Raw genomic sequence first — 18,947 nt, 5'->3', positions numbered from 1 at the left:
ATGGTGTTGCTTCATCTTCACATATATATTCTGTGATTTTCACAGTGAATTCTTGCCTGTTGATAGTCCTCTAGCATGTAAGTGTGGAAGGAGACCTGATCATGTCTTCAAAGTATTCTTTAGGAGGCATCTGAAAAATTGGGGGGTCTGTCTCTGTCATCAGAGGAGCTGATGGGAAATTGGGACCCTGCAATTACTTTTATATTATGAGAAATATTAAGGTACAGGAAGGGAACTTACATTTCTGAAAGAGGTAGTAGGTTTAAGGACCTTTTTTTCACAGTGTCTTGGAGATTACATGGGTGGTGGCCTTGGATGTTAACCTACATGTGGTCAGCAGTTTACAGAGAATTCTCAAGTGCGGCAAGCCCACGTCCTGGTATCCAGAGCTGAAAGGCCCAGTCATGATTTCTTCTAACACCTTGGTCCTCACCGCACAGTTCTTGATGTCTCTGAGCTCATCATCCTCTCCCTCCCTGGGGCAGAGGGAGAAGACATTAACTACTGGGCCCCTGAGTCTTTACAAGTGACCTGGCCCTGTTCTGAGCATACTGTAGCAGTTACTATCACCCTCATGGCACCCTGTAGAGGAGACACCATTATCCATCTTTTCAGTGAGAAATTGAAGCACAGGGAGATTAAGTAACTTGCCCAGGAGATTAAGTAACAGCAAGTGAGTAATGGACACCAGACTGTATTCATACATCAAAGATATTGTGGGCTTTTTGGAAAGAGCATATTTTGGCTAAAACCCCACGTATCTCAACCCATGGTGACAGATGAAGACCTGTCTGTGGGGAATGAGACTCATCATGTCTACATCCACAGGACACCAGGGTGCTTTGTCCTGGCGGAGCAGTATAGCTGCATCTCATACAGTGGAGCAGTGCTCACCAGGTAACAAACTCTCTTGCTAATCAACAACAAATCCCAACTCCTTTTGACTGTAAACCAAAACACAATATATGTGTCCAATTCAGTACAAAAGGGGCTCTTAACAATTTTGTGTTTTTGGTGCTTTAGATGTTGGTCTATGGGGGTGGGAGTGACAAAGTACTTCTGCAGAGCTTCCAGGCAGTAGGAGGGATCAGCGGCAGCATCCTGGAGAGTGACTGAGAGCGTGTGGGTGGGAGATGTTGACCATGTGAACAGCAGCTACTGAGGGGGAAGCACTCCTGGCTGGGTTGAAGGCAGATCTTTGGGCCGCAGAACATTTGTGTGCAGTGGGGATTCATTAAGGTGAAATTGGTGCACCTCCCCTGTGTGAAGAAGAGTAGAGAGAAGGTCACTGAGAAGCCATTGGAATTGGGAGCAGAAGGCTGTGGTTTCCCTGGCTCAAGGAGAGCAGGCTCAGGACCTGTCAGGATCCCCAGGGTGAGCCTTTGTTGATGCCCTTCCTCTCCCTGGGTGCTGGCCTCCAGCCTGCGCTCCTAATTCTAGACTCTGTTCAGATATTGGACATCTGCCCTCCCTTCCCTATGGAGCCCCGTTGTTTTGACTCTGGACTCCCTTTGCTCTGGTGTTGAACTTGCCTGCTCCCCTCTGCACTGGGAGCCCGGTTAGCAAGGACAAGGGCTGATTGCCACTGTAGCCCCAGCATTGCCCAGGCTCTCTTGGTGAGTATGTGCAGAAGGGATGAGTTCTCACTACAACCCTCAGGCTGGGGTTGAGTCCACAGTGCAAGGGCAGGTGACGGTGCCCTCAGATGGGTGATGGGCTCTGGAGGCAGCAGCACATACAGACCCCTTGGTTTGGGTAGAGATTGATGCAGACCCTTTGGGACACGATAATCTGTCTGCAGCACCACAGGGAGGGTGGTGACCACACTGACCAGCTGACAGCATCTCTGGGCAGCCCTGGACTGGATTTGTCAATGGGACTCCAGGACCTCTGGACTTTGGGTTATTCGGACTCACCTGGACACTTTCTTAGCCTCACCGAAAATTGACCTAGCATTCTTCATAACTGCATTATTCAGTGGCATTTTATTATTTTATCCCTGTTTTTGTTAAAAAAAAAAAGGTAAGGCTTGGAGCGTTTCAGAAACTAGACTAACTTCGCAGATTTGGTAACAGGTTGAAGTCAGTACTCTCCTACAATCACTCCAGAAAATGCCAAAGGGACCTTTCCCCATTCCTGCACAGTGCCCCGCAAAGCAGATTTCTGTGCCTTATATTGTCAGATCCAAAATGCCTCCTTGTGTCACAGAAATGACCTAAAGCCTCTACACAGGAGCACGTGTAACTAGAAGTGCCCATTCAGTCATTCATTCATTCATCATCAGAGGGCTCGATGTGTGTGGACCACATGCAGGGGAACAACTGGATTTGGTGCCCTTGCAACACTCTGACCTGCAGGGCTGGTGTGCCTCTGTCCCCCACACCCTATGGGGTGACACTGGGTATCCTGTGAATATCTTGACCATTGGATTGATGAGGGCAGCACTTGATTTCCAGCCTTTCAATTCACCAAGCCCTACAGCCCCAGGGCATACGCACTGGCTGTTTCCTCCGTTTGGAAGGACTTCTCTGGATTTATTTTTATCAATTATTTCTCAGCTTAACTGTCACTCTCTCACAGATTCTGATCTGGCCAAAGAGGCACTCACTGAGATATTCATGACTTTCAAGTCTCTAGAGAGCTGTCTAGAGACAGGTGGAGAATGGGGCTTCTGTGCAAGCAAGGCTTGGACTCAGAGCTCGATTCATACCCAGAGCCGCGAGCCCAGCTGTGGAAGGAGCCCCGACACCACTGTCACCAGACAATGTCTCTGCTGGGTGTGAGCATGCCTCAGGTGTGTCATCCGCAGTGTCCAGAGACTTTCAGGCCTATCCAGAGCTTCTAAATGCCCACCTGTCCAGCCACCAAGAGCCAGTGTTTTCCTGATTCAGTGAATGTGGTCAGTACAGACCTCACTACAGATCTTGGGACTGCAACATTCTCCAGGCCCCTGGCCCGGTCTGTACAAAAGGTCTCATAATGGGGACACCCAGGAATATGATGCCCAGGCAGGTGCTTCCCAAGAGAACCAGGAGCAAGGCCCTCCTCAGATCCGGAGGCCTGAGAGGGGCAGCTCTCTGATGGTTTGGGGGTAACCATCATGAGACCATGAGTGCTGAACCGAAAGGGGAGCAGAGCAGTGAGAAGGGTGGAGCCAGGCTCAGAATTAAAGTTCCGCTCTGCTGCTCCCATCCTTTGTGAGCTGGGACAAGTCACTCAGCCTCTCTGTGGGTCAGACCCGCCTCCATAAAGCTGGGATCTACCAGTACAGTAGTATCTACCTGTACATTTACTGGGAGGATTAAAGCAGTGAAAACATGTAAAGTTCTTGAGCAACTGACCCACAGAAAGGACGCAATAAAATTATCTCTGATTATTATTATTAAATAACAAGGATGACAAGTGGAGAAATTGGGCTTCTCCACATTGTCACAGGCACTGACACAAGGAGGGCATCTTTACTACCTGGTAAAACCAGTCAGTGTTGACCAGACAACATTGGGGAGGGGGTGTCACCATGTCCTCCACCACTCCTGCAGCTGAGTGACCAGCCCGGGAGGATCTCATGGATGGGGTGCAGCCAGCAGTCCCACAGGGTCGGGTGGGCAGTAGGGAGGGACGATGGACGGGAGTCCCATAGGCCTCTCCAGCCCTTTTCGCTTAAGATTGGAATTGCTGGGCATTGCTCTGGAGAAGAAAGGTCCTGACATCCTTGAGACGAGGACGCAGGGGAAATGCACGGGCGCCATGTTGAGAATCGTCTGGAGGCTCATGAGCTCCAGGTCTCCACGCCTTGGGCGTTCTTCTCAGCAGATGCCCGGAGAGGGCTCTCTGACCCACAGTCCCGGGGGCAACTGTCAAGGGCCAAAGCAAGACCCCAGCCCACGGGGAGCATCCCTGTGCCCTGCTTACCGTGTCCCTGGGCGGACACCACATCAATGGCACCTGGCTGCAGTGCTGGACAAAGTCGTAAAAAGTATCCAGTTTTCCCTGAAAAGCAGATGTGGTTGTGAGGAAGCTACAGGCACAGACGCTGCCTTCAGATGGGTGGTGTCCCCTCTGTCTCCCATGGCTCCCCAGGGCTGTGTCCCCACACACTGGCTGGGACAGCACTGCAGCCATCACCTGGGGCAGGGGGCTTAAAAGCCTTCTGTGTTTGTTGGGAGCTCGTCACTGTGGGTCACAGATTGTTTTGGATTCTGGAACAAATCAGTACTTTTGGTGTAGGAGGAGAAGTCGGGGCTACTTTTGAAAAAAGTGTGAAAGTTTGGAGGAGGTATGCAGTAGCCAAGGAGAGGTCCTCAAGGATAAAGGTGAGGGGGGCACGGGGACTGGGCAGGAGCTTGAAGAAGAGGGAAGAGGGCCTGACTTTGCGGGGCTCAGAGGGAGAAGGCAGGGAAGAGACCCAGTCCTTGCTCAGGGGGAAGGGTCCTGAAATGGGGCGGGGAGAGAGAGATGAGAAAACCAAAGAACAGGTGAAAACGTGGACGTGGTGTGGGCAGAAGGTGGGGCCGGGCCTGCGGCAGGAACGAGCCCCTGGCAGGTGCTTCCTCCATCTCTGTAGGGTGAGCTCTGGCTTCTCCGTGCCCTCACACTGACTGTCAGGGGAGATGCAGGGCCGGCCCTCCGGCTGCCACTTGAAGCTCCCAGGAGTACTAATGGATCCCACAGCGACAGAGGCAGGACTAAGGGGAGGAGGGCAAAGCTGAACCCAGAGATGGTGGGGTCTTTCTTCCTCACACCTGCCACCTGCGGCCCTCTTCGTCCCTGTCATCTCTCAGCCCCCTGCCAGCTGGGATCTCAGTCACCTGGGGGAGGGAAGTGTCCTCAGGCCCCCTCCTCCATGTGGCCCTTGTCTTCCCATCTCAGGGGCCTCAAGGACAATGCAGTGAGCTCTCTCCGTCCCTCACTGAGCACACAGGAGCCATAGGCACTCCCGGGTAGTTTAATGCTGTTAAGATCTTGGCTCAGAAGTTTCTTTTCTTTTTCATTTTTTTTTTTTCCCCTGACCGGTGTGTGGCTGTTTGTCACTGTATGTTTTCACTCATCCAGTTACTGGCCAGTGAAACCAGGACATTGCCAGAGCTGATGACATCCTCTGTGAGAATCAGGAATCGGCCGGTTGTGAGGCAGCCCCCAACATCCAGAAATATGGGCCCATCCCACAGGGAGGTCCCTGGTGCTGGGACTGCCTGGAGGCAGCGGGCACCTGAGCCTCCAGCTCTTTGTCCACCCCTGGGCCACTAGGGTTGGGAGGGCCTCTGGTTTTTCTCTGTCACCGAGGGGTGGGAGACCAGAGCCCATAAAGCTCATCTCCATCCAAGCCAGGTGTTTTAGGCCCAAGTCTGTGTGCATTGAACTGGCTCCCCCTCCTCCAAACCCCCAGCCTTGAGGGGCTCATCCCTCCCTTCCTAAGGGTCCTTGTCACCTCCATCTGTTTTATCCTGTCTTCTTGGCACCCACAGCAGGAGACAATCACCCTGGTCTGTACAGGGCATGGCTTCTAGAAAGAGAAAAAATTTGCAGGCTTTCTTGTCTGGCAGCTCCTGGGTGCAGACACATGACATCTGTTGCCTGGGCTCCTGTCAAGTACTGGCCAGTCAGCAAATGTTTGTTGGAGAATGAAGGACAAATGAGCAGGACCCGGCACTGTAAGAGAGTGGCCTCCATGTGAAAAACACACCAACTCCTTTTGGTTTATAAAGATGGCTCTTCTCCAAACATCAACAAACTGTACCCTGTCCCCTTGGCTGCTGGCGGCCACCCTTGCAGGAGAAGCTGGGCGTGAGGCTGTGCCATGTGACGGAGGCTGGCAGGGGTGTGGGCATTAGCAGGAGACAGGGCTGTATTCACCCGACTCTGGCAGATCCAGCCTCCCCCGGCCACACTGCAGCCAGTGTAGACGTCAGCCCGGGCAGTGACCCTGTTTCCCACCAGATCTCAGGCCCAGGTCCGCCTGCCTCGGGACGCGGCAGCCCTGCTCTAACTACTTCTTATGGGCCCTGGGTTGGGCCCCTACCCCGGGTCAGCCCCAGCCTCCTCACCTGACCCTTGGTCCCTGTGCTTACCTGCGCTGTGCCCCAACAGCTCAAAGTCAGGTTAGGACTCCCTCCACCCTCCTCAGCCCCCAGTCCCTAAAGGCCAACCCTGCCAAGACCCTCATCCTGACATGAAACAGGGATGAAGACCAAGGAAATGGATCCCAGCATACATCAGAGCCCGGGGAGGGGGACCAGGTCCCTGAAACCTGAGGATTCTTTTCCAAATGCTCGTGCGAGTCCTGGGAAGGATCAGTCTACAAAGAGTGATTTTGGAATTGAGAAAAAGCCCATTTATACCAGGAGGGATCATAGCTGTTCCTGAAATAGGCTACCCCATGTTGCTGATTCAGTGATAAAGGCCCTGGTTCAGGCTGTCTTCGGAGGTGGGGAACCGTGTTGTCTGGGTGACATTCTGTGAGTCTCAGGTCCTCTCTGGGGTCCCTCCCTGCCCTCTGTCACCCTCTTCTATCTGCCACCTCTCTCTGCCCAGGTAGGTGGGAGCTGGAGGGTCAGGGGAGGGCATCTCCCCATACATGTCAGAGGGCCTCTCTGTGCAGGTCAGTGTGTGCATCAAGTATGCTGACAACATCACAACGAAATACACCACTTACTTTTTCTGGTTTCTGGGCTGGTGGTGGCTCCTTGACGATCTAGGATGTTAAAGAGACATAAACACAGGCTGGAAGGGGCATGGAGGGATCTGGCTCAGCTATGCAGACAGGAGGGGACCTTGCTCAGCAGCAGTAAGGGATCAAACCTGGGCTTTGGGGTGTCAACCTAGGTGCCCACAGCCTGGGTGTGTGTGGCCAACAGGCTCCACCTCCCTGAGCCTCAGGCTCCTCGGTCATCAAAGGGGAATCGGTACCTCCGTGGAGGGTCAAGGGGGAGACAGGCACACTAAGGCCCCTGGTCCCTGGTAGAGTTTTCAGCAGCAGCCCTGACATCATATGAAGACAAGAGAACACTCCCCACACCCCTCCTCCTCTCCCCTTCCCTCCCTCCCCCTGCAGCCCTCCCTGCCTCCCAGCCCTCAGGGATGACAGTCCACCTCCCTCTCCCCCACCCTGCTTTCTCTCCTCACTTCTCGCCCTTTGCAGAAATCTGACCTGCTGGCTTCTGTGCTGCTTTGCTTGTCCTTTCTCACTCTGCTTCTTCCTCTTCTTTACCTACCTCTGGCCTGTGTCCTTGCAAACCCAGCCGGCCAGCGCCTCTGCCTTCCCTCCCACCCGGGGCCAGTCTCTGTCCTTTATCATTATCAGGACACCTGCCACACCCTCTGAAGGTGACATTTACCCTCAATGCCCTCCAGCTACCAATACCAGACCAGACACCAGATGGTGAGCTCCTGTGGGCAAGGGTAGTGGCTGCTTCATTTCTGCCCCTCTGTGCCCAGCACGGGGCCCTGCACATCCTGGTGACTTAGTGGTGACTGACGACGGAATGACGGAAGGCACCAGAGATGGACAGGGATCCATGCTGCTTTCAAAGGCACAGCTGCCCCCGGGGTTAGCATCCTCCCGGCCAGCATCCTTCTCCCTTTGGGCCATCAGTGCCCTTGCAGACTCCTCTTTGTCCCCCAACAGTGGAGATTCCTGGGGCCTTGGTCTACCTGAGTCCTTCAGAAGCCTGACTGCTGTGGGGCAGCCCTGGTCTCAGGAGGTCTGGGGTCCTTTTGCCCCAGGGGCCAGGACAGCCCATAGGCCACCTCCCTGTGAAGGTGAAAGCACGAAGCAGGTGGCCCCCTAGAAGCCCAGGCTGCGTCTATGCCCGGGACGGGAGGACAGAGTCTGTGCCTTGTTTGCTGGTGTGAGGACCCCAGAGCTGATGGAACCTGACCACAGGCAGAATCATGGGGCAGGCATTGGCCTGGTCCCTCCGGGGTTGGTGAGGGCTGGATGCAGGCTGTGCGGGCAGGGTTCACTCACCCTCTTGCAGCAGCAGATGCAGACAAGCAGCAACGGTATCACGACTAGGGACGGGATGAGTGTAGGGTACAAGAGAGGATTGCTGGGAACTGGGCTCTGGGTGACAACCATGGGCACTGTGGTCTCCTCCTCTGTGACAACTGTAGTCACTGTGGTTGTGACAACAGTTGTCACGGTAGTTGTCATGGTGACAGCGGTAGGCACTGTGGTCTTCGTTGTCATCGTTCTTGTCGTCATCCTTGTCGTCCTATTGGTCCTGACAGTTGTAGGCGTTGGGGTCGTCGTCGTCCTTGTCGTCGTCCTACTGGTCCTGACCGTTGTAGGCGTTGGGGTCGTCGTCGTACTTGTCGTCGTCCTACTGGTCCTGACAGTTGTAGGCGTTGGGGTCGTCGTCGTTATTGTCGTCGTCCTACTGGTCCTGACAGCTGTAGGCGTTGGGGTCGTCGTCGTCCTTGTCGTCGTCCTACTGGTCCTGACAGTTGTAGGCGTTGGGGTCGTTGTCGTCCTTGTTGTCGTCCTACTGGTCCTGACAGTTGTAGGCGTTGGGGTCGTCGTCGTCCTTGTTGTCGTCCTACTGGTCCTGACAGTGGTAGGCATTGTGGTCACTGTGGTTGTAGTTGGGACAGCTGGGGGCTCCACAGTCTCATGCTGTACAGGGCACACATGCCAAAGTCCTGGGGTTGGCCTGGATGATCTCTTCCCGTGAACCCAATATCCACTTCCCACACCAGACCTCACCATTCCCCTTCTCCTCAGGTTGCCTCATCCAGAGGGACCACAGTGGGGCGAGGAGATCATGGCTGGTACCCAGAGAGCCACTGTGGAGCCCTGGGCCACAGACCCCACCGCTGGCCCTGTTCCGAGACTCTCCTTAGAGCCCTGTCAAGGAAGCCCAGTCCTCCATGCAGTGACAACCCAGCCCTCACTGCCTGCCTTGGCTAAGAGTACAGGGGTTTTGTGAGGATCACAAAATGCTACAACACACAGATGGGTGAGGGAGGGGCTTTGGGGCCCCAGAGAGGTGTGGGTGCAAGAGCAGAGGCAGGACACCCTCCTCACCTCCCCGTTGCCTCCCTCCCCTACTTCCCCGCTCTGCAACCTTGGAGCCTGTGTCTGCACATCTGGAGTGAGGAAGTGAGCGAGCACTTGAGAGCATTAGAGAGAGGCTATAGAAAGCCCACGCACAGGCCAGGTCCACGTGGGGGATTAAGGAACGGGCTCTGTTCTCTTGTTGTTGTGCATAACCGAGGGCACGTGTGCTGCATCTGTGGACCCGCGCTGCCCAGCCCTTCCCTACATCAAGCCTCTGCTTGAGAGAAGCAGTGGGGGAAGGGGGAAGAGAGAGCCTGTGCCCCGGAAACAGGGAGGCCGAAAGGAGAGGCCGAGTGGGGCTGAGGGTGACCCTGTGCTGGGCCCGGAGCCACGGGCGGCTCCCGAGTTCTCTTCTCAATGTGCCTGTGGACGGGGGCCGTCCGGTGGCGGGACTCCTGCTGGGAAACGTGGAGGTTAATCTCGGGTCCGGAGGTGGATGTGCAGGGACCAGCGGAGACAGACACACAGGGGACCGTCACGCTGCGCGAACCCTCACCAGCTGGGACTGTACACAAGGACGGTGGCATTAGGCACACGCGTCCCTCCTCCCAGGGAAACCTCACTCCAGGCCAACACGCTCTGTCCCCCATGGCGGGCTGCCCCAGGCTAAGGGGCCCAGATGCTGTGGAGCTGGGAAAAGAGGGCTCCTGGGAGCAGCACTTTGTTCCCAGCTTCCTCTCCCTGAGCTGAGCCCTGCCCTTCCCACCTGCCCTGCCAGCTTTCCAGCAACAGAGGGGAGAGTCCCCCTGCAGAGATCAGAGCCAGTTAGCGGAGAGGGGCAACTGAGGAGCACGAGAAAGGAGGTGCGGCCGCAGGGAGGTTGATGACATCTGCAAAGTGACAGCCGGTGTTCCCCAAACAGGCGTGGGAGGCCAGGGCTGTGATGGTCGTGAGAGGGTGCAGAGCTCTGCCCGCTGCTACACCAGCGCAGTGCAAACACACCCTGACTATGCACGACCACGGCTGCTCCCACTCTCCAGACCCCTGTGCTGGGGACCCCGATTTGGCGGGCCCAGGTGTCCCAGAGTCCCTGGACCCTGTCCCCTAGTACACAGTGCCCCAGCCTCTCCCGCTCACCCCGGCTGGAATCCAGGATGGAGCCTTGAGCTCCCCACCACAAGACCAGGGCCAGGGGAGGTGGCAAGGTGTGTCCAGGGTGGGCAGAGCCTCAGCACTGTTTCTGAACTCTGCTTAGAGCTCGAATTGGTCCCTTCCACATACCTTCAATGATACTTGGTTCACAGAGAGGGCAGAGTTTCTGCAGGACCTGGGCAGCTGGCTTTACCCCAAGTCTTGCAGAAGCATTCCAGTGAATTTCACAAACCAGAGTAGGGGGACAGCTCCGCAGTAAAGGACTAAGGGCACCGAGCTGGCTGTGAAATGCTACCCGAGTTGCGTATCTGCAAAGGCTACTTCTGTACTTGCTGGCCTTTCCCCTGTGATGTTATTCCCCTGTCTTACATCCCTGATTGTCTCTCCCTCACAAGCAGGGTCTCTGGCTAGCCCGGAGGGATGCTGCAGCCCAACATTCACTCACACAGTCCTTGCTGGTGATTTTCAAGCTTCTCTCACTCCAGGTATTGCCCAGGTCCAGAGAGTAATCAACAACGACCACCCTAAAGCAAAGGGCAGATGGTGACCCAAGAGTCAGGATAGACACAGTTCCTGCACTTGGCTCAATCTGTAGCCCTAGCTCTCCTCATGGTAATGGCTTTGCACTTTAGGCATTTGGGGCTCCTCAAATGCAGGCAGCAAGGGTAAGGGGAGCCCATCCCCAGGCACCATGAGGTTGACCTCTGCAATGAGGGCTGACCAGGCAGTGAGGAGCCCTGCATGGGGTCAGATGCCCTCAAGACCAGGAGCAAAGTGACCAGGGATGGCACCATCCCGACTCCTCTGTATGTACACGGTATGTTGGCTTCACTCGGAAAAGCTGCTTGGAGCAAAGGTACCAGCCCTGGGGCACACCATCTCCCACATCCTGCCCTCCTCAGCAGAGCCTGGGCCACCGCGGATCCCTGAGCACCTCAGTGGATTGTCAACCAGGGCAGGTGTGGAGGATGCCCTGAGCCCTCCCAGAGACAGACATGTGCTGCCCCAGTAAAGGGGGCAGTCCACATTCTGGACTCCTCATGGTAGCGACAGCTGCCCAAATGGCCCCCGAACCTAAACACTTACTGTCCAGCCTTAAGAAAAATATGTCCTGGGCAAATTATTTTTTCTTCAGTCACTGAGTTAGGTGGTTTAGCTGAAAGACAAGCACATGAGAAGAATGTCAGTGGACTTGTCCACCCATCCGCCCCTCCCCTTCTGCCTGCCCTTGGCAAGGAAAGCTACCACTTTGGCAGAAGCAGCTTCTCTTCTCTGCCTTCTTCTGACACCTACTGTGCACCAGGCACTGTCAGGGCTCTGGCGTTTAGTGGGAACAAGGCAGGCAGGGGCCCTGCTCTCAAGGACCTGACATTTGCGGGACTGGAGAGGGAGACAGACAATAAAGTAACAAACAATGAACAAAATAAGCGCCAGAGTGAAAAGTGCAGTGACATCAATAAGCAAGGGACAGGATAGAGAAAGGAGGGGAAGGGACAGCTGCTTAGGAGCAGGTGACCTGTCCTGTCCTTTAGAGACTCAATTTCTCTTTAAGAGAAAGTGAAATATTTATACAGGACATGATGGGATGTCTGGGATTAGATTCACAATAATCAATGGTGAGAGTATCAGCAAAACCAGATTGGCCAGGATTGGTAATTACTGAAAGCAGGGGAAGGCTGCTTCAAGGGCATTATACGATTTTTGCTACTTTTGTATGTTATTGAAAATTCCCATTAAAGATAAGGTCTTTCTGAGGTGGTGTTCCTGGAGCTGAAACCAGATGAGGGGAAAGGCAGGGAAAGGTCTGCGGAAGAGGGTCCAGGCTGTGGACACCTGTTCCGAGGCCTGAGGCATAACTAGCTGAGCTTGTTGTGGGAAAGAGGTGAGTGAGGAGAGGGGGCGGGGCCTCGTGGGCCCTGGGAAGGGGTTTGGGCTTTATTCTAAGGTCAGTGAGCCTGTGGCGTGGCTGGCCAGGTTCGGGTAAGTTTGGACACAGAGGTAGCAGGGCCTGCAGGTGGACTGGATGTGGGATGAGAGCAAAGAGGAGTCAAGGACGACGTGCAGGTGAGTGAGCAGAGCGCCTGGGTGGGTGGCGGTGCCATTTATGGACACAGGGAAGCCTGAGGGGAACAGGGCTTCTGTGTTCGTGCTTGTTCTGTAATTTTGTGGGAGCTGGGAGGTGGTACTCCGGAGGCTCAGACAGCCCGTAACTAGTAGCTGTGGAACCTTCTCTCTCCTGAGCCCTAAATCTTCTCACACCCTGACCGTGGCCACAGGCGAGGCCTGTTCCCCACAGATGGTCCCCTTCCACGTGACCAGCTTTCGGCCATAACTCGGTTCTCAGATTAGCTACGAACTTCTGAACTGTGTTCCCCTCATTGGTGCTGATATTGAAAGTAATCACCGGCTTTATTTCGGGGGAATGATTTGTGTCTGAGGGGTAGGGTGATTGGGATTAGTGTGAAAAAATCACAAGGAAATGTGGTGTAATCTCCATAGTATTCACAGAGCAGGGAGAGTGAGGTGAAGACAGGCACCTCGCATACTGAGGGCCAAGAAAAGCATGGTTGACTACAGAGGAGCTTTGAAACCAATATTAACTGATTAAACCAAATATTTCCATTGCTGTATTTTAAAGATTTCTTAATACATGAAATCATTATACACTAAAATAGATAATATAAAACATACAGAAATATTGGTTTAAACATTATTCCTTGTTATGCTTTTCTATATATACAAAAATGTTTCCCCAGATGTTTTAATCAGAGGAAAATACAGTTAGAGACAACCACATCAATCCTCATCAGTGCATCGGGGCTCATGGCAATAAACAGTCCTGATCCTCCACTTCTGGTCAGCCTCTGACCACGTACAGCATGGCGGTCAGCAGAGGAGTGCAGGACATGTGAAACCCTAGTGCTGGTCCACCTCAGAGAGAAACACAGGTGACACCAAGGGTGAGAAAACAGTATAGCCACTGAACCCAGAGGAGGTATCTGAATACACTTCTTGGAGGATAGGCTGTCCCCAATCTTTTTCAAGGACTGTCATCAGCAAGGTCAAAGTCCTAGATTATGCAATCAGGTCACCTGTGTCTACTTTCTAGCTCTTGCTGCATCAGCTGCATACAAAGCAATAACACTAGGTCTTTTGAGAATTAACTGGGGTAGTGCATGTAAGACACTTAGCACACCAGCAGATGTAATAAACATTAGCTCTCCATATAAATGTGTTACTCAGTCCTAATCACTTCTGAAGTATAAACTAAGAGATATCTAACTCCCTGAGGCCATCTACACACTATGTGGTGTGAGAGTGTGGCAATGGCAGAGCCCTGCGCATTCTATGCACCTGTGGAAGAAGGAGAGATGGCCCAGAAGTGTGATGGGGTGAGGGCTCGCTCTGGGTTTACCAGATGGCCCTGGAATGAGAAGTCATTGAAAATAATATAATCATATTAAATCAATGTATCAGGAGGCTAACTGGGAGAGTTGAGGAAGAAGAGAAAGTCCCACTGTCCCCAGGCGCTCTGTGTGGGAGATCAGGCCCACCTCAGTGCTGAGGGCACATCTGCTGCCCCAACTGTGTGCTTCCTCAGGCCTCTCACCCTTCCTGGAGGGACACCTGGTGCCTGAGTATTTCCAAACAGTAGCTTTACATATGTGATAGGGCTTACTGCACCTACCATACTGGCCCCATTTCACAGTACAGATAATAGAGGCTGAGAACAGAACACTCATTAGGTCAAGATCACACATGTAATGTGGGCCAGAGCCAGGATTCCAGGGCCCAGGCCTGGCAGTTGGCATTCTCTCAATCCCAGGTGACCACACGGTCCTGGGAGAGCTCAGTGCACCTGGCCCAGACTCAGGGCCCTGGGGCCGCCTCCACTTCCCACCAGCAGACTCGTGAGATTCAAGTCCTTGTCTCTCAAGGGAAGTGAGGGCCGAGGAGAGTGTGGGGGGAGTGTAGCAGTGAGGACAGACCCAGCACCCCCAACCCAGCTTTGAAAGGTGTAGCCCTGACCCAAGACGCTTTTGATGTGCTGGGGATTGATCACTTCCTGGCCTGAGATGAAGGGAGAGGTGGCCAGGCTTCCCAGCCAGGTCCCTCCTTCCATTGTCCATGCTGCCTCTATCCTCACAGTGTCCACAGTGAATGGTCAGCAAGGGCTTTGAAGTCTTGGTTGGCTGTAAGGAATGCAGAGCAATGTGGGAAGTGTGTTACTTGGAGGCACCAAGGTGGGTACTTACTGAAGACTTCGGTTTTGTCCAACTTATATCTGCAAGTATAGTCTTTCATTCTGTCTGGACTTAGGCCATATGCATAAAACCCAAGTTGGTAGGATTCTGTAAAGGCAACATCCAAAGGTCTGTGTTAGGAGTGGCTGAGTGCTGACTTCCCTCTGATCTCACAATTATTGCAGGCTACCCCATAACTGAATTCCCACGGGACTCCTCTGAGGAAGCAGTTGTGTCAGAACCAACATCTGTTTTCCCCCTGGGCTCACCTGTTGTCACTGATGGTCCACTCTGAGGCAGCAGGGCTGGGCTTTGAGCAATCAGGGGGCCTCTCACCACCACTTCTGACCCATCAAGCTCATTAAAGGCACCCAATGTCGTCCCCTCCACAGAGGCGAACCCAGCCATGGGTTTCCGACCCAGATGGTCCAAGGTCTTCCCTAAGAGGCACAGGCAGTGCTCTCCACCAGGCCCTCCCTTACATAAATGACAGAGGAACCAGGATAACACAAGCTGAAGACAGTCCTGACTCTTGTCTGAGCTGAGCACACAAGCCTGGGTGGCTGTGGGGCTTTCTGACACTTGGTAGTCTGCTCCTCCTCCCTGTGTTTCTCTCTGCCTATGGCAGGCTGGAGACCCCAGGAGCAAGGCCAGGACCTGGGTGAGGCAAGAAGGAGGCGAGGACCCTGCACAGGAGAATCCTCTATGGAAGGTGAAATCCTGTCTTAGCTGTGGTTCTGAAGTCTGCAATGAGTGCTCTTCTCCTCCCTCTTCCTGCCCCTTCATGTACCTCACATAACCCCCCAGGGATTCACCAAGCACTTCCTTCCGTCAGGGTGGGAGACATTGATTTGCTAAGATACAGTTTTGGGCCATAGCCTCTCTCCAGGCTGCTGGGGATTTCTGGGCCCTGAAGCAAATACTAGGGGATCCAGAGAGGGCAGTTATTGGGCCTTCCCCCTGGGGAGCTGTCCAGGATAACATGCAAGTCATCCTGTTGCAAGTCCAAGGTCATTAGCCTCCACCTCTGCCTCCTGGCCCAGGCTGGCTAATTCCAATCCCAGATGCTTGATTTGCCTAAAGTCAATTAACTCGAGGAATATTCCTCAGAAATGCCAGCACAGCCTTGGACCTGGCAGTCTGATTCCTCCTGCTTCAGGTCTTCCTGCAGGTCCCATCAGATCAAGGCAAAGTTTGCAATTTCTCTGCTTGCAGAAAGTAGATTCTCAGCCTGTGGGCTGAAGCTGGCTGGATGACATATTTTGTTAACTTTTCAAGTGTCTTCAAACAATTGGACCCCATGTTTAAAAGTCTGCATACTTTCTCGACACAAAATAGCCAAAAATTTCTTGGGAGAGTACAGAGCTGGAGGTATTATGCTTCTTATTTTCAGACTATACTCCAAAGCTACAGTAACCAAAACAATATGGTACTACACAGAAACAGACACATAGATATAGAGAGCCCCAAAGTAAACCCATGTACATATAGTCAATTGAACTATGACACAAAAGGCAAGAATATACAATGGGGAAAAGACAATCTCTTCAATAAGTGGTGCAGGCAAAACTGGACAGGTACATGTAAAAGATGGAATTAGAACATTTTCTCACACCATGTACAAAAATACACTCATTTTGGATTAAAGAACTAAATATATGTCTGGAAGCCATAATACTCCTAGAAAGGAAAGGAGGCAGAACACCCTTTGTCATAAATTGTAACCCTATGTTTTTGATTTGTCTCCTAAAGAAAGGGAAACAAAACCAAAAATAAACAAATGGGACCTTATTAAACTTAAAAGCTTTTGCACAGCAAAAGAAGTCATCAACAAAATGAAAAGACAACTTAATGAATGGGAGAAAATATTTGTAAGTGATATGACAGATAAGGGGTTATTATCCAAAATATATAAACAGGGAATACACCTCAATATCAAAAAAATGTAGAACCTGATTACAGAATGGGCAGAAGACCTATATAAACATTTTTTATCCCAAGAAGACATACTGATGGACAACAGGTACATGAAAAGGTGGTCAACATTACTGATCATCAGAAAAATGCAAATCAAAACCCCAATGAGATATCACTTCTCACCTCTCAGAATGGCTATAATCAAAAAGACCACAAATAACAAATGTTGGCCAGGATGTGGAGAAAAGGGAACCCTTGCACACTTTTGGTGGGAATGTAAGTTGGTATAACCACTATGGAGGTTCCTTAAAAAACTAAAAATAGAGTTATCATATGATCCAGCAATCCCACTCCTGGGCATATATCCAGAGAAAACTCTAATTCAAAAAGATACATGCAGGACTTCCCTGGTGGTCCAGTGGCTAAGAATCCGCCTTCCAATGCAGGGGACGCAGGTTTGATCCTTGGTTGGGGAACTAAGATCCCACATGCCATGGGGCAACTAAGCCCACGCACTCTAGAGCCTGCACGCCACAACTCGAGAGCCTGTGTGCCACAACTACTGAGCCTGTGCACTCTAGAGCCCACGTGCCACAACTAGAGAGAAGCCCGTGTGCTGCAACTAAGACCTGATGCAGCCAAATAAATAAATAAATAGATATTAAAAAAAAAAGATACATGCAACCCAATGTTCATAGCAGCACTATTTACAATAGCTAAGACATGGAAGCAACCCAAATGTCCATCAACAGATGAATGGATAAAGAAGATGTGATATATATGTATATATGTGTGGAATATTACACAGTATGGAATATTACTCAACCATAAAAAAATGAAATTTTGCCATTTGTAACAACATGGATGGAGTTGGAAGGTACTATGCTTAGTGAAATAAGTCAGACAGGGAAAGATAAATATTGTATGTTATCACTTATATGTGGAATCTAAAAAAAATAAAACAGGGCTTCCCAGGTGGCGCAGTGGTTGAGAGTCTGCCTGCCAATGCAGGGGACACGGGTTCGAGCCCTGGTCTGGGGGGATCCCACATGCCACGGAGCGGCTGGGCCCGTGAGCCACAATTACTGAGCCTGCGCGTCTGGAGCTTGTGCTCCGCAGCAGGAGAGGCCGCGATGGTGAGAGGCCCGCGCACCGCGATGAAGATGAAGAGTGGCCCCCACTTGCCGTAACTGGAGAGAGCCCTCGCATAGAAACGAAGACCCAACACAGCCATAAATTAATTAATTAATTAATTAATTAAAAATAAAATAAAATAAAATAAAACAAAAATGAATATAACAAAACAGAAACAGACTCACAGATAAAGAGAACAAACTAGTGGTTACCAATGGGGAAAGGGAAGGGGAGAGTGACCAGATAGGGGTAGGGGATTAAGAAGTACAAACTACTATGTGTAAAATGAATGATCTACAAGATATATTGTACTTCACAGGGAATATAGCCAATATTTTATAATAAATTTAAATGGAGTATGAGCCATAACATTTTTGAATCCATATGTTATACACCTGAAACTAATACTGTAAATCACTACACCTCAATATAAAAAATAATTTTTAAAATTTTCAAAAAAAGTAATAGTCTGCTAGTAATCTGGATAATAATCCAGATTACTAGCTTCTTTGGAAAAGTGGGAACATCTGGCATCAGTGGATTTGTATTTCTGCAGGGCGACCATTGACTGGGCTAGAGGCCACTGCCCTTCTCGGATCAGAAAGCTCCATAATGGTCCAGCAACCAACTTCCCTCCAGGACCCCTCTCACTGCAGCCAATCGTCCTTGGCTTGGCTTGGCCCACTCCTCTTACTCGTGGTATTTGCCTGGCCTCCAAGGGCACCTGACGGCAGTGACCCTACCCTTGGAAGAGCCTAAGTACCTGGGAGAGTGGGGAGAGCACTGAGGTTTGGAAAAAGAGCAAGGAAGGTGAGCTGATTACCTTGTGCTAAGAAATCAGACGTGTGGCCCACTCAGGGCAGCCTTGATTTCCCTAAGTGACACACCCCATGCCATGCCCAGTGGCCAACAGCACAATGCTGCTTCTGAACCCAAATCTGCCAGGCTGCACCCTCACTGCTCACACTTCATAAAGGCCCTGCTCACTGTGACACGGGAATCCGTATTTGTCCTGGAAAAAGCAGTTGGGACTGTATCCTGCGTACGCACCTTTGCCAGCACAACTTGGTCCACCCTGAGCAGGGCTGCTGCCCCTTAGTCTCACTTTAGGATTATTTTTGCAATTTACATTTTAGGATTTACAATTTACACTTTAGGATTATTGCAATTTACACTTTAGGATTATTTTTTGCAAAGAAGCATAACTCTAAACTAATAAACCATATTGTAAGTAGATACAGGCAGAGAAGGGAAACCTCAGCTGCCTGAATATGGAGAGGTCAGGCTCTAGATGAGGCAAAAAGAGCCAGTATAGCCTTCCTGCCACAAGCAAAAAGCCAAGAGGAACCAGAAATGGGCAAATCTGTGCCAGGCCAAGGCATGTACCCCGTGTTCATCCAAAATGACATTCCTAACAAGCAAGCATCTACTGTGCGCCAATCAATCTTTACACTTCCTCCATTAAATCTCCCAAACACATGAGCTAGGCATGATCTACTATT

At 51.7% G+C, this 18,947-nt stretch overlaps 1 protein-coding gene across 10 annotated transcripts in view; it reads right to left on the bottom strand.

Moving 5' to 3' along the window:
• Positions 1-678: 678 nt before the first annotated feature.
• The window catches only part of LOC103003954 (anthrax toxin receptor-like), a 40,153-nt gene continuing 21,884 nt past the window's right edge, over positions 679-18,947 (bottom strand). For 7 of the 10 annotated variants that reach the window (XM_057531541.1, XM_057531543.1, XM_057531540.1 and 4 more), the window contains 8 exons: positions 14,407-14,502; positions 11,237-11,306; positions 10,596-10,674; positions 7,967-8,614; positions 6,653-6,691; positions 5,429-5,503; positions 3,913-3,990; positions 679-1,259 (listed from right to left, as the gene is read on the bottom strand). In XM_057531541.1, the coding sequence (XP_057387524.1) occupies positions 1,032-1,259; positions 3,913-3,990; positions 5,429-5,503; positions 6,653-6,691; positions 7,967-8,614; positions 10,596-10,674; positions 11,237-11,306; positions 14,407-14,502 (1,313 nt within the window). In that variant the 3' untranslated portion in view covers positions 679-1,031. Of the gene's footprint in view, positions 1,260-3,912; positions 3,991-5,428; positions 5,650-6,652; positions 6,692-7,966; positions 8,615-10,595; positions 10,675-11,236; positions 11,307-14,406; positions 14,503-18,947 lie in introns of those variants that run through there. The other 3 variants (XM_057531546.1, XM_057531545.1, XM_057531547.1) reach the window with 3 other exon arrangements.

Source organism: Balaenoptera acutorostrata, chromosome 16, assembly GCF_949987535.1.
Source record: "Balaenoptera acutorostrata chromosome 16, mBalAcu1.1, whole genome shotgun sequence".
In the NCBI taxonomy this organism is placed as follows: domain Eukaryota; kingdom Metazoa; phylum Chordata; class Mammalia; order Artiodactyla; family Balaenopteridae; genus Balaenoptera; species Balaenoptera acutorostrata.
The sequence above is the reverse complement of the archived record's forward strand: the minus strand, read 5'-3'. Positions and strand labels throughout refer to the sequence as shown.